Source organism: Marmota marmota, unplaced genomic scaffold (assembly GCF_001458135.2).
Source record: "Marmota marmota marmota unplaced genomic scaffold, marMar, whole genome shotgun sequence".
Taxonomy (NCBI): domain Eukaryota; kingdom Metazoa; phylum Chordata; class Mammalia; order Rodentia; family Sciuridae; genus Marmota; species Marmota marmota.
The window spans coordinates 15,426,652-15,442,259 of record NW_026000185.1 but is presented as its reverse complement, the minus strand read 5'-3'; the positions used below and the strand labels follow the sequence as shown (position 1 = coordinate 15,442,259).

The 15,608-nt window shown below is 38.4% G+C and overlaps 2 protein-coding genes across 5 annotated transcripts in view; one reads left to right on the top strand and one right to left on the bottom strand.

Annotated features, from left to right (window-relative positions):
- Nucleotides 1-15,608, bottom strand: part of Mettl9 (methyltransferase like 9) — a 41,567-nt gene that overhangs the window by 832 nt on the left and 25,127 nt on the right. The window lies entirely within an intron of this gene.
- On the top strand, nucleotides 1,694-11,862 carry Igsf6 (immunoglobulin superfamily member 6). The gene is made up of 6 exons (XM_015491165.2): nucleotides 1,694-1,847; nucleotides 5,018-5,377; nucleotides 8,134-8,240; nucleotides 8,924-8,974; nucleotides 9,307-9,387; nucleotides 10,821-11,862. Exons 1-6 carry the CDS (start codon nucleotides 1,781-1,783, stop codon nucleotides 10,875-10,877), a joined length of 723 nt encoding a protein of 240 aa, XP_015346651.1. The 5' UTR covers nucleotides 1,694-1,780; the 3' UTR covers nucleotides 10,878-11,862.

Sequence of the window (15,608 nt, the reverse complement as noted above, 5' to 3'; positions counted from 1 at the left end):
GCCGACTGGAAAGCTAAAGAACTTGCCCAGAGGTGCAGGGCTAATGGGCATCAGAGCAGATATGTAACCCCAGGTTACATTTCCATCTTCCCTGACAGAGCTTCAGAGGACACCTCCTTCGGATTCACTGGAGGTTGTAATGGTAAATGGGTCTGGAAAACTAGTCATTGAATACTAGAATAATGAATCAGAGAGTGACATATATTATTTCAAAGAGGGTTTTAGACAACTGCAAGAACATATAGCTAACGTAGTAAACTTACTCAACTATTACCTAAAGAGATTTATCAGGCTGAAAATAAAAACAGGCTCACGATGGGTTTTTAGAAAAACAGACCATCTGTGTGTTTTTCAAGTTGACCCATTCCCTAACTTTTCAGAACAATTTCATAAAGAATTAATCTCTAGTCCAGAGAGAGAAAGGACACTAGAAAGTAGGGAATTGCTTGGTATTTCTTAGAATGGCAACCGTCGGCCATTCCCAAACCTATGAGATGCCAGGAAAGTGGGGAAACCAAGCAATGTTTCAGGTTCACAGACAAACCAAGCATTAACTACAGATACACAGCAAAGATGAAAGCATAATTAAATTTAGGGGTTCTTTTAGGTGCATTGGTAATGTAAAAAAATACATATATTCTTAAATGTGTTACTAAATTCAGACTGAAAACAACTTTCTGTTCATGAGAAAATATGTCATCAGCAGTGGCAAGAGAGAGAACACCAGAGTGAACAGCATGGTAGGGATCTTCAGTGCCCCAGCCCTGCATCCTCTTCCTGGGTCGGGGGCTTCCCTGCGGGAGGCAGGTCTAAGCATGGGCTCTCCCCACCTCCCCACAGCACAGGTGGTGGCACATGACCCAGGCTCAGACACACTCAAGACCTGGAACAAAGAACTAGGACCCCTACAAGCAGGGACACATGATGGCCACATGATGACCTTCTCTGGAGGTCAGTGCAGTGGCAGGGAAATCACGTGGCTGGGACAGCAGCTGTGTGGTACCAGGACAGTCGCTGCAGCGATACACTCTTAGACCAGCTTTACAGGGTGACTTGGCATATTCTTCCCAGCCATAGACCCCATGCATGATTCTCCAGTCTTCCCAGGGACCCTGGAGGCCACCCCAACCCTGCCAATAAGTTTCCTTTTTCCTAAGTCAGCCTGAGTCAGTTCCTGCGGCTAACCTGCCTCATGATATAAGAGGACCAGGGGTGACAAGGACCCAGAGCACAGGGGCCTGCGCATCTACTCACAACACATTCAAAAGAGGTCTTTAAATTCAGAGCTGGGCACAACCAGTTAATGACAGAGGGTGTATTTCTTACTAATTCTCTTGGTCCCACAAGAAGACACATCTTTCTACTCCTTCCCCACAGCCAGCAGTTACTGGCACAGAGCAAGGTACACACACACACAGTGGTGACCCAACCAGCAACCAGACTGGTCTGAAAATGTAAAGTACCACGTGTGAAGCAAAAGTCCTTTTAGGAAACACACACTACGTGTAAAGCAAAACTTCACACAAAACATCTAATACCTGTGAGGAGAATTTATACAATCCAATCCACAAAAAGTATACGTGGGCATTTAGAAATGTGCTCAACTTTAAATGGTGAAACTTTGCAACAAACCATCTTTACACAATTTCAAAAAGTTCCTGATTATGGTTCCTAAATAAGAGTTCCTCTCTTCAGTTCTTCCTTTCTAAAAAAAGAAAAGAGGAAAAAAATACCCAACTCTTCAAACACACCCCCGACAGCTGCACGCATACAGAAAGAAATGGAGACTGTGAACAGAGGCAAGATCCTTCTCGGTCTAGAAATCAATCTGGTTCTATTTTATGCCGGTAAGGTATTTTTTTTTCCTTCTCCATTCTATTTAAATTAATTGCTCTTTTGCCTAGTGCATTTACTTTTTAAGCTCTACAGAATAATTTTTAAATGTATAATATTATGGAAATTTAGGTCTAAGGTGATAAGTTTCCTCTTTTTCCAGAGGAACAGGTAATAAATAATAGCTGAGGAAAAGTTTCATATTAACCTTGAAATTCCCTTTGAATTATACTGCATTAGAGAAAACCTCACCAAAGAACTGAAAATGCAGTTAAGATCACATGTGCTGGTCATTAACAATTTAATTCCTATACAAGCAAATTTGCTCTGCTCATGGCACCCACTGAACAGCATTTGCTGAATGAACACTCTGGAATAACAGTATTTCTAAAAAGCTGAACTTCTGTAAACTTAAAGTACTTATTATTTTTTTTAAATGCCAAAACTCTTAGGACAGCCATTTCATAATATGTCCATTTTTAAAATTCTGCCTACACCCATTTTTTTCTCTATGAAAAAGAAAGGGTTTCTTTCATCACAGTTCTAATAATCTCAGATTAGCCCACAAAATTTGCATTATAGGATAGGGAAGGGGGCAAAATTCTTAAAATTGATATTAGTTTTCTCATTTATAAAGAAATACACCAAAAGGTTAACAGTGGTTATTTTAAGCAAAAGGAGTGCAAAAGGTGACTTGTTGCTTGCTTCTTGCTTCTATTCTGTTTTTCTCCCATAAGTATATATTACTTTTACAAACTATTTTAAAGAAAAATCCCGACATAGTCTAAAAACTGTGCAAACAAAACGTGTGGGGTCCACCCTAATTGGGAGTGGGGTGGGGAGGGAGGCTGGAAGCTGAGGCTGCAGCGGGGACGGCAGGCTCCACTCCACTAGACTGCTGCTCTGCTCGTCTGAAATGTTCTATAATGATAAGCTTTTTAAGTGTCAGAAACTAGTTCTCTACATATTTTCCAACTTGTTTTTTTTTTTTAAATAGTAAGATGATTTTTAAATTTCCTCCACTGAAATAAACTTTTCAACATTTTCAGTGGATATTCTGATTAAAAAACAACCACCACCCTATGGAACACTGGAACTTGTGAAAGAAACGTTTTACGGGAAGGGGCTGTGGTGCGCCGCTACCCAAACTTCTCTTTTTGCTAACATGTTGCTTCACTGCTGAGGGAGAGAAGAGCAGCTTTCTCACGAGTCTCTGCCTTTCAAAGAAAACCTCTACAACTGGTTTTCACCCACCTCAGACTAAGGAGAGACAGGACCCTTCAAAGTTGCAAATGTTCATATTACTTACCCTGCACACCAGTTCTTAACAGAAAATGTTAAAAGTTAGTTTCCCTTTTAAAACTGTACCCAGCAGACAATTTGAGATTGAGGCACTGTTTTACAGTTACATTCTGACAGGTCCAATTCCATTTCAAATTTCCAATATATAAATCTATATAGTGAAGTGTTCCTCTGGTCTTTTAAAGTGACTGAGCCTGAACAGGAGACAGAGGGTGAATCAAACAGACCTGGGAGTGAATTGGCCCCTCATCGGGAAACCCAGCTCAACTGAGCCTCCACAGACACAAAGCCCCAGGAAGCCCCCGGATCCTCCCCAGGTGATTGACTTCAACCTGCCATCTGGTTTATGTGTTTCAGGTCACTACAAAGCTCCCAGCTCATCTCAAACTGTACAAATTCTAAAATTAAAACATAGTTAAGAACAGATTCTCATCACAAATACCATGATTCTAATTTTAATTCCTCTTCTGTTTGGGTGGGGGACGTAGAAGAAAAAAGTTAAGTGGAAAAAGAGCCCCTGTCTGAAACTTAAACATCAGACACCTGAATTACTTTTTAATTTCATTTATAAGATATACTCAGACCAATAAAACCAGTTGGAAACACAACCCGGCAAAAAAGCAGACAAAAATTTGCATAAATCCCCATCTGACTTAACCAGTAGTGTTTTTTCTAAGGGCTCTGATGTCCCCAGAAAGGGCCTGGGGCAGGCCTTCCCATTTACAAGCACCTGAGTGGCTTTCCAGCTTCATATACCTGGTGTTAGAAGACCAAGGTGGGGACCCACACTCCAAGCAGCATCACACAATGGGGAGAGCACTGGACAGGGAGTTAAGGCCAGTTCTATGAACACCCTGTACACAGGTGCCCATAGTTATCTCTAAAATGAGCATGCGGCACTAGGAGGACATTGGTAGTGGCAGGGGCAGGAGCAGAAAGAGCTATGTTTTATTGAAAACTTACTGTAGCTTAGGCAAGTAAATACTCTTTACACATCATTGCACTAGAACTTGACTCAAACTGCATAAGGTCAACCACATCATCCCCACCATGATGAGGGAAGCGACACAGAGATCACAGAGCTAGAACCATTAGAGCCAGGATTTGAACCAGTCTGTGGCTCTTTATCACACAATACTGTTAGTCAAATAGGATAAATGTTACAGGGCCTACAGTGCAGTGTACAAGTGCCAGGAAGAAACCAAATCTGCTAGCCACAGTAGGACTCACTCACTTGACCTCTGCTCTGTAACCAAAGATGGTGCAGGCGAGGCCAAGGCTGCGTTTCCACAGGTGTACGTCTTGCCTTTTATCATGCTTCTAGTATGGACACTGGGCTCACAAAGGAACCATTGTGAACCGCCATGAATTGCCAACTATCCCAAACCCCATAAGACAAAAAGAAAAAAAGAAAAACCCTGCTCCCGCTCATGAACTCAATCAGTGGCAGCAACATTTGTATGAGGAGCTTTGAAACACTTGACCACGCTGAATACAACGCTCTTATGGGAAAGGGGTACGAGGAGAAAACAGGTTCTAAGGGATGATGTGATCTGCCCAAGATCAAAGGAGAGGTTGTAAGGAGCAAGCGCAACAGGACCCCAAACTTCTGACCCCAGATATGCCGGTGCCTCAGCTTGCCTGGCTAGCTCCACTGAACCTCTCTGGGGCTGTCTTCAAGTAACCAGATGGCATGCAACCAGGTCAGGAATCATGGGGTTAGGACAAATGAGGATCACTGTGTCTTATTTTTACAGTCTTGTTTGTATTGAGAGTAAGGTAAGAAAAAGAAAGGAACAGCTGGGTTCCAGCCAAAACATCAGAGAAAGAGCACCGGCAAAGTGAGGACAGCCCGCTAAACACTTGCCTGCTTCCTCCCCAGGTGCTGTGGGTTCCTGTACTGTCTCCGTCAGGCAGCCACAATACCTAGAGGTGGACTACACTCACAAGGCTGTCACCATAGAGTGCACCTTCTCCACAACTGGATGCCCTTCAGAGCAACCCATGAGCCTGTGGTTTCGCTATGGCGCTCAGCAGCCTGAGAACCTGTGCTTGGATGGATGCAGAAGTGAAACGGACAAATTCACAGTGGGGGAAGCCCTGGCCCAGAACCGAGTTTCTCTCACTGTCAACAGGGTGACATCAAATGACAGTGCAATTTACATCTGTGGAATAGCATTTCCTAGAGCAGAGACACCGAGAGCCAAGCAAACTGGAGAAGGGACCATGCTGGTGGTAAGAGGTCAGTCAATGAAGGCTTTTTTTCTGTGTGTCATCACATTTTGCTCAGACCTTTAAAATCTTCACATCACTTCCACGCAACTGTGAGATAAATTGGTAACTTAATACCCTAGCCAGTGATGTGAGGAGCACAAGTCACCATAGGTATGGATTCAAGACTCATTCCAACCCAGATACAGTCAGTAGCATGCTGGGTACTGTGTTCTGTCTCCATACCCAAACTTGACTAATGAAGAATGACCAACCATGTTCTTCTTTCCTGTCTACTACAGGGACTAGGTGTAAGGCACCAATTCCACAGGGAACCTTGTGATTAACTCAGCTTTCTCAGGAACTGGTCTAGAATTACTCTACCTAGAACAATATACTAGAAAAGCATAAACAGTCAATAAACTAGACCCAGGAAATAAATGCATCATGGAGAATAAACACAAATTTGGATAGAAGACACTGACCCTTCTCATTCTGCCTGGACAAGAAAGAATAGCTTCTAGAGATCTGCTAACACCCCTGACAATCTCTCACTCAAGTGAGGATTTTCCTGTCAGTAATTTCACCAAGTCATTTACTTCAGTAGACTGAGATTATGAAATTTCAAGGTGGCACACATCTGTAGTCCCAGCTACTGGAGACGCTGAGGCAGGAGTATTGCTTGCACTCAAGAATTCAAGGCCAGCCTAGGCAATACGGTGAGACCCCACCTCTTTAAAAAAAAAAGAAAGAAAGAAAAGAGAAACTTCAGTGAAAAGCTTCACATGATTCTGGGGGAAGGAAAAGAAGGGCAGTAGCACTTTGCCATTCTTGGACCTCTTGCCCTTAAAAAACGACTCTCCTATGTAATGAGCCTGAGATCATTCCATTCAAACACGATCTCAAAATCAACTAGCTCTTTATTTTTAAAATAGGACTCTAAGGATCTAAGACTGTCTGGTATTATGATCCCTGCTTTTGACTACTAGGGGTATTCTAATGGGCTTTTGATACTTGAATGTCACTTAACCTTAGTTTATTCTCACCTGTAAGAAAATTAAAAATGAGTTAACACACATAAAGCATATAATACTGCCTGACACATGGTAAATACTCAATAAATGTCAGCCACTGATATGAAAACACACGATGACTTCAGAGACTCATATGCCTCACTGCATTAACCTTCTATAAAAAAAATTATTAGAAGAGAAAATGGCTTAGAGATGAAGATCACAAAAAGATTTGTACATAATTGAAAAGTTGCTAAGATGCCTCACTTTTCTACAGAGATGCTAATTTAGCACCAAAACATTTTTTTAAAGTTGTATAGATAGAGTTAATTTGTTAGTTTCACATGTAAAAATGTATGTACTGATAAGAATCCAGGGGATACTTGGTTGGAATGCACAGGTTAAAAGATAATAACTATAAATCTAATTGTACTTTGTACTTTAAATAATCAAAAGACATGGCATGTTACTTAATCTCTCCCTAGAGCACAGAACACTGAATGTCTCCAATGTCGGGAGACATTCAGAATGTGAAAATGGGTTCAGTAATTTCACCTGTAGAACTTTTAGCAGAAAGCACATATGTCACAATAGTATGCCTGTCTTTTTTTATTAAGATTTTTTATTAGTGCTTTATAATTATAGTAGTTGGGTTCATCCCAACAAACTCATACATGTGTAGAAATAGACTGCAGTTCTTTTAGGCAAGCAGTGGATACTATGATCCTCAATGGAGGGCCTTCACAGGCTTTTTTTTTTTTTTGGTACTGGGATTGAACACAGGGACACTTAACCAGTGACCCACATCCCCGGCCCTTTTATTATTATTATTATTTTATTTATATATGACAGTGGAATGCATTACAATTCTTATTACACATATAGAGCACTATTTTTCATATCTCTGGTTATATACAAAGTATATTCACGGCAATTCATGTCTTCACACATGTACTTTGGATGATAATGATCATCACATTCCACCATCATTTCTTACCCCATGCCCCCTGACTTCCCCTCCCACCCCTCTGCCCTATCTAGAGTTCGTCTATTCCTCCCAGGCTCCCTCTCCCTATCTCACTATGAATCAGCCTCCTTATATCAAAGAAAACAGTCAGTATTTGGTTTTGGGGGATGGGGATGCTAGTTTTCACCTAGCATTATCTTCTTGACTCCATCCATCCCAACCCTTTCTTGAGACAGGGTCTTGCTAAGTGGCTGAGGCTGGCCTCAAATTTGCAATCCTCCTGCCTCAGCCTTCCAAGTCACTGGGATTATAAGCATGCACCACCATACCCAGCTTGGGTTTTTAATAGACACCACCATTCACTATAATAGTTCCAAGATTATACATGACATCACTCACAAATGATGTGAAAATATTTTAACTTCATAAGCAGACTCAATGACATTTGTACACTATTTCTAACAAAAGAAAACTTAAATGCCCTTGAACACACTAGTTTCAAAAGTTTAAGTAATGCACTGTACCAGATGGTTAATCAAATTTTTAAATTTTTAAATATTTTTTATCTTTAGCAAGTATCATTTTTAGTATAAAACATTTAAAGAACTGATGAAATGGATTTAACTATCATATACTTTAATATCTTCTAAATCAAAAGACTCCCCCCAAAGAAGCTTACATGAACAGGCAAACAGAATGAGTCCATATTTCACCTGTAACTTGTAGCTTCAATGATACTTTACACATACATACATGTGCAAGAATATGCCTCCACAGTGACTGTTTCTTTCTGTTTCCACAATTAAGAAAGTAAGCTTCTCAGCAAGGAACTGCAGAGTCTCTTGACAGTGCTCTTAGTGCTGCTCTCCATCTACATTACTGGAGTATGTGTGGCCTTCACAGTCCTCTCCAAGGTAAGTCAAATGTTCTCGCACTCATGTCCCCAAAGCCTTAAATATTAAACGGAAAATTATCTCCATCTCTCCATAATCATTGCCTCAGAAACAGCTCACCTAATGAACATCTCCCTCTACTTCTGCAGGGATCATTGCATGCAGAGGAGGGCCACAGGAGGCATAGATTTCCATCACTGAAATTAACAAGAATACATGATTTATAGTGTTTTCTCTTTAAATTCAGTAATGTGGGATTAAGAAGCCATCTTCTATGCTAGCTTTCTTCTACAGAAGTGAGGTGTGGGGAAGCGGTAGCAGGTGGTGGAGTGTTACTGTCATCTATGAAAGCCCTAAGAATAATTTTTAAGAGCAGAAGAGATTAATGAAGAGAGTAGAAGCTGCCTTCAACTATTCAAAATGGCCTAAACTTATTTAAAAAGAATATAACTTGACTTTACATATGTCTTGAGCGGATCCTTATGTCTTATGTTAGAAGTACTACAAATTCCACGATAAACATTAGTTTGAGTTATTTAGTTTACTAATGAAATAAAAATATCTCAGAAATGATATGAAAACTATTAATACTTATTGTATATCATTTAAATATTGTTAGTTTAATCCTATTATGATATAACACATCTGTCACAATTACTGTAAGTGCATAAAATATTTACAGACTTTCCTTTTCTTCTTGACAGTCAAAATCTAATATTCTAAGAAACAGAGAAACAAAAGAAGATTCACAAAAGGTAAAATATTTTTTAAATTGTAGCTAGTTGTAAGTATTTCAAATCCAAAATAGTTTAAGAAACACAGAGAGTATGTGTTTCAACCAGATACTAATGTTTCCTAACTGTTGAGAACCTTCATGATAATCTCAAGTGCTTAGCTGTGATTTCAACTTGACAGCTCTCCACCCTTTGAATAGACTCAAAATACTAAAGAGTTAGCTGTAGTGCAGATGTGTTGGTATGTAGTTTCTGAGACTGGTGACAGTAAATAAAGAAAAAGCTCTGATGATGTGCACAAATCATCACTTATGCTCCTGAAAGAGAGATCTTTTTCTCATTTGTATTTACAGAAGAAAAGTGCTCGGCGTATTTTTCAGGAAATTGCTCAAGAACTATACCACAAAAGATACGCAGAAACAGGCCCACAACTTGTAAGTATAAAATGCCAAAAAGATGCAATACAGGCATAAAGCATGCTTCACAGAAAAAAACTAAGCTGCCAACAAGCTGTCAATACATATTTTCCTTTATAAGAGTCTGAAAAAAGACCTTCACATAAAATGCATTTTTACACAGAACCTGTTTTGATAAATACATAACAAAGGACATTTGATACAATATTAAATAGCCCCAGGCTGGTATCTTAAGTGACACTGAACACTCAGAAACACACTGGACACAAATAATGTTAAGGATGCTTTTGTAGATTAAAAAAATGATTGGTTTTTTTGCTCTTGATTTATGCCCCCCGCAACCGCCCCAGTACTGGGGATAAACCCAGGGGCACTCTACCACTGAGCTACATCCTCATCCCTTTTAATTTATTATTTTGCAATAGGGTCTCACTAAGCTACTCAGGGCCTCACTAAGTTGCCCAGGTTGGTCTCAAATGTGTGATCCTCCTGCCTCAGCCTTTCAAGTCACCAGGATTACAGGCATATGCCATGGTGCCTAGATCAAATTATTTTTTAAATTACTTATTACTGATAAAACAAAAACTTCACATTAGAAAAGATAGAGCTAATGATATAAAAATGAGTATTTCTTCAGTCTTTGGGGTTGGAATGATAGGAAGAGTGCATCTGTATTATCTATAATACATTCTGATGAAAGTCCTACATAAACAGGATTTTCCAACAGCACAACAGGAACTCTGTTTCCATGATACACAGTCAGATTCTCAGACTTAAAATGTATACAGATAATGAAATTAAATACAACTGACAATGTTTTCCTCTTAACTGCATCTGAGACCAAATGCCAACAGCAAAGTGATTATAAGGTGTGGTTATTTTAACCCTTTTTATTTTAAAAAGAATTTTAACTCAAGAGAATGTTGTGGGACTGGGGCTGTAGCTCAGTGGCAGAGTACTTGCCTAGCACAGGTGAGGACTTGGTTCAATCCTCAGCACCACATAATAAATAAATAACTAAATAAATAAATAAAGTTCTAAAAAGTATATTAAAAAAAAAAGAGAGAGAATGTTGTCCAAGTAGTCATTTCATCCTTCAGTGTATGTACAAATACATAAAGACAATGGTTCAGTTACTTAGGACAGCACTCGAAATAATTACAAATGCCTGTTCATTCATACTTTTTTCTTACTGAGGCTGAGGAATTTTCTTCAACAAAGAGGCAAAAGTAAGTGGCCTGAAGGAAGGCCTAGAAGTAAGAACTGTAAAGTTCCCACCCAGGGCTTTGCCAATGATATCTAGACAAGAAAATTATTTTTCAGTCCCAACATCCTACTGGAAGGATAATTAGGACCCAGAATGCAAGGTGGCAGAGCAGCTTATATGTGGTGTGGAGGATGGCATCATTGGTTACATAACCTTAAACACGATTCATTATTTTCTATTGTAGGAGAAAGACAATACTTATGAAAACAGAAGAGCACTTTCCAACTGTGAAAGACCATAGATACATTTTGATTTTCAATTAATTCATTGAAAATCCAACTCCAGAAGCTATGGAAATGCACCAATCAGATCATTAAAAAAAAAATAAATAAAGGTAAAAGGAAAAGACAACTGGCTGCAAAAAAGGTGGCCAGGGCATAAGGAAGCTACAACTAATAGTAATTAAAACCCAACAAAATACAATTGAAAAGTTCTTTCCTAATTTGCCAATAAAATTCTAAGCAACCAAATAGATTACAGGCATGCAGCTTCAAAAAATTTTCTGACATGTACCCTACATCTGTTTCATTTAACATGTTAATAAGTGTGTGATGGCGATTACCCTGAAGATTTGAAGTCAACCACATGACTCAATCCTGAGTGGAAGAAATGTCTTTGTGGGTGGTAGAAATGATGGAATAATTAGCATCAGCGGGAAGGCATAAAGAGAAGGAGAAATATGCTGAAATTTGAGTTAGAAGAATTCATTTTGAAAAGTACCTTGGAGCAAAAATTATTTCCTCTAATATTTTAATGGGGCAATGAAAAAGTACATATTTCCTTACCAGGGTATGCAAAATAAATATCATGCCACCAACAAAAAGTGAGAATAGGGAATAGAATAAGAATATAAATTCCAAAATATGGAAAATTCAAAGCAGAATGTGAAACAGAGAAAAACCTCAGAAGAAATAAGCCACAACTGACTCTAGATGTCAGTGTTGTGCCGAAGAAGAGCACCCTGGAAGGCCACATCCTGATGGCACAAAGACCTCTACAATCCTGATTTCTGACCAATTCAGGAGGGAAATAGCAGACACTGGACTGGTACAGCAAGCATGTTATGGACTTCATTACCAGAGCACTAAGAAAATATGATACAAATTTTCTTTGAAAGCTAAGTAGGTATAAACAATCTAAAGTACCTGTAAGCATGCTTCTGTTATTAAACATAAATTATAATGTATTGTGTTTATTTCATTAAAGTTGTTTCCTTTAAACTGGCATTAAATTATTTAAGCATATTCTTTTTATAACCAAGATATAATTTTTAAATACTTTAGGATTCCTTTGGAAGCATTTTACACTGATGGCTTAAATCAGTGATATCAAACCTTTCTGAAAACATGTGCCCAGAAAAATAAAAAAGGTAGAGGATGAAGCATACTTGTGTGTACATGTGTGCATGTATATGTTGTACAGGTGCAAGTTGTGTGTAGCATATGCATGTGTATATATGTGTTTGTATCTTATACACAAAAACAAATAAAATAATGGTATAAACAGCAGCATAAATAGAGATGTAAATTTTTCTTCCTATAATTCAAAAATAAATTTTCTGTGTGCCAAGGTGCACACCCTCATTTTGAGACTACTGGCTGAGGTGAAATAAATGAACTTCTGAACCAGATGGCAAAAAAAAGGGCAAATACTAATTCCATCTAGATGAACTGAAGGAGTGCTGAATTAGATCATTTACTTTTTTTTTTTTTTTTAAAGAATTTTTTTAATATTTATTTTTTAGTTTTTGGCAGACACAACATCTTTGTTTGTATGTGGTGCTGAGGATCGAACCTGGGTCGCACGCATGCCAGGCGAGCGCGCTACCGCTTGAGCCACATCCCCAGCCCAAAGAAGCTATTTCATTTACTTTTCATTCTGGCAATCATTACATTTTGGCACTTAATTCCAGGGCTGAAAAGACACTGCTCCTTGTGTTAACTAACCAAGAGACAAAAATCCCTAAGATAAACTAGTATTAACTTCTGAGTATACATTTTCCAATGTAAGCAAGGACTGTGTTTCAAAGATCACTTTCCCAAAGAAAGGAGTTCTGTTCCCCAGCTCATATAGAAGAGTGCCTGGTGCGTGTATACCATTCGTGCTTTCATGCATCCATGTAGCCAACCAAATTTATTGAGTGCTACACTTTTAGGCAAAGCGTACTCTGCATGCTATCCTTGGATTACACTGAACCCGCGCTATGCCTACCCGCACTGTATCCGCGCCTTCATACTTTGCATATGCTGTTCCCCTCTGTCTGGTAAAATGCTTCCAAGACTTCAAACACAGCTTACTAGTGCACACAAGGCCCTGGATACAATCCTCAGCACCACAGAAACAAAAGACAGAAAAACAGCACAATGCCACTTCTAGCACAAAACCTTCCCCAGATCAACAGTTAAAGGATCTTTCCTTCTTGAAACACACAGTATTTTGTCGTATTTCTCTTCACATTACCCTGCCATTGCCTGTTACATCTATCCTCTGGGTTTCAAGACTAAAAGCATACTTCCCATTTATATTTGTCTTTCCATTGCCTGGTACTTAGTAGGTCCTCAAATGCCTTCATATGAATACAACTGAACAATGGTTCTATTTTTATTTAATCTTTTAGAATTTCCATGAGAAGTGTAGCATACTTCACTTTCTAGTCATTGACTCTAACCCCCTCCATAAAGACTGTATTCACTGAATCTCTAAAATATTAATTTTTTTTTCTATCTGAATATCCAGAATTATCACTGGAAGGGATAAAACTGTAGCTTTCCCTTAAGATTTGAGTTTCCCACAACAGTGAAAAGAAAATAAAATTGAACCAACCTATCTTAGTTTGGGTTGCTAAAACAAGCTGCCACAGACTGGGGGACTTATAAACAACTTCTTGCAGTTCTGGAGGACTGGAAATCTAACATCAGGGTGCTACCCGGCTGGATTCTGGTAAGGACCATCTTCCAAGATGCAGACTGCTCACTTGTTATATCCTCACATTGGCAGAGAGCAGAGAAGCAAGATCTCTCGGACCTCTAATAAGGACACTAATCACATGTATGAAGGTCCTGACCTTGTGACCCATCTAATCCTAGTTAACTGCCAAAGGCTCTCACCTCCTAATTCTATTGGGGTGGGGGGGAGTAAGAAGAAAATGGACCAACAGATGTTCTAGTACCTACAAACCCTACTTTCTAGGCAAGAGCTCCCCAAAACCACATACCAAAATATATTAATGGGACTTTCAAAATAAGTGATTTCCTTTTCATACTATATAAGACGAGAGAAGCTATGTCTCTAAGGTGTCAAGTCACATAAAACAATGGAGAATGCACTTTCAGACAGTTAAAATGCAGAATGAAGATTTCAAATTCTGATTTCTGAGTTAAGAGTTTTAGGCAGACCTTGACAAATATTTCAATCTGAAGAACAGTGAACAAGTATAATCAATATAGCCACAATTTTTTAAAAAAGGAATAGAACAGGATAGAATGTAATAATCCTAATATTTATCAAATACCAAAAGCAAGACAGACATGGTCTGGCACTGTTCAATACATTATTTTATCCTCACAATAAACCTCAAGGTAGGTATTAACCCCCTTTTTTGCAGATGAAGCTCTGAGATAACTGAGAGACCCAGAAACTCACATTTCAAAATCAAACAGGGGTCATCTCTAAAATTCCATGCTCTTCCATGAAACAGACTGCTAAAGTCCTGTTTACTTCTATTTAGACTGATGAGAGCCTTGAGACTAAACATGTCTAATTTAACCAGACCAATGACCCTGGGAGAGAATGAAAAGGTTGCCAAAAAGCCACACCTCTCCAAAAGCATAGGCCTAAAATGTTTCATAGGAGAATCCCACCAAACTTTCAAAGAATGAACAAACAACAAAACATTCCCCCCCCCCCCAAAAAAAAACATTCCCAATTATTTTTTAAAAATTCAACAGAACACTGACACCCAAACAAAGGTAACACCCTCCAGAAAAATAAAGATTAAGCACAGACTATCATTTATCAACAATATTAATGATTATATATTTTTAGAATTTTTGTAAATAGAATCTAGTAGTGCATTAAAAGATGATCCAAGTCCAAAAATAATATAATGGCTATATATTAAAAGAGAAGTATTGATTTAATGAGTCAAAGGAAGAAAAAAATATGACCATCTCCGTATATTAAAAACTCAGATGGCAAAATTCAGTATGAATTCCTAATTTTTTAGGCTCTTAGTAAAACGGGAATTTTAAAAATGTATCTCAAATGAAACAGTGATCTCAAGTGAAAAATATTTCAAATTGAAATATTTTCATTAAAGTCACAAACAAAAGTTCCTACCTTTTTTTTAACATTAGAAAGCAAACCACCACTATAAAAGTGTAACCTTCTCTCCATACATTTAGTGGTGGTTGGTAAATGTTCAACAACCAGCTTATAGAGGGGAGAGGGTATTTGTCAAACTCCATGGTGTAAACATTCCCATTGATATCAAATGTAATACCGGCCATATTTAACAACCAGTTTGCTAAATCCCTACTAATGTAATAATTAGGTGCCATGAGCCAGTCTGAGCCAGCTCCAGCACACCACAGCTTACATCCAGAAAATGATGAAGATGCCTATGTGCTGATATGGAAAAATTCCCAACATACGTTTAAGTGGAAAAGGCAACTAAAGTACTTATAATGGGCTGCTTCAGCTTGTGCATAGACTTAACTTCTGAAGAATATTTAAGATAACCTGAAAAGACTGTGGAACTGGGATGGATGAGAAACTTTGCACTGTATAGTCTCTTATAAGCTATTTGAACTATTTTTACTATGAATCATTTTGTATAAAAATTACAATTTTAAAAAATCATGTCATTAAATTTTCATTTTTATAATATAATTCTTGTGTTAATCAAGTATTTTTCCTTTTTATTTTGGGTAGTTAACCAATTCTTTGGGGTACTTAACCAACTAGATTTAAC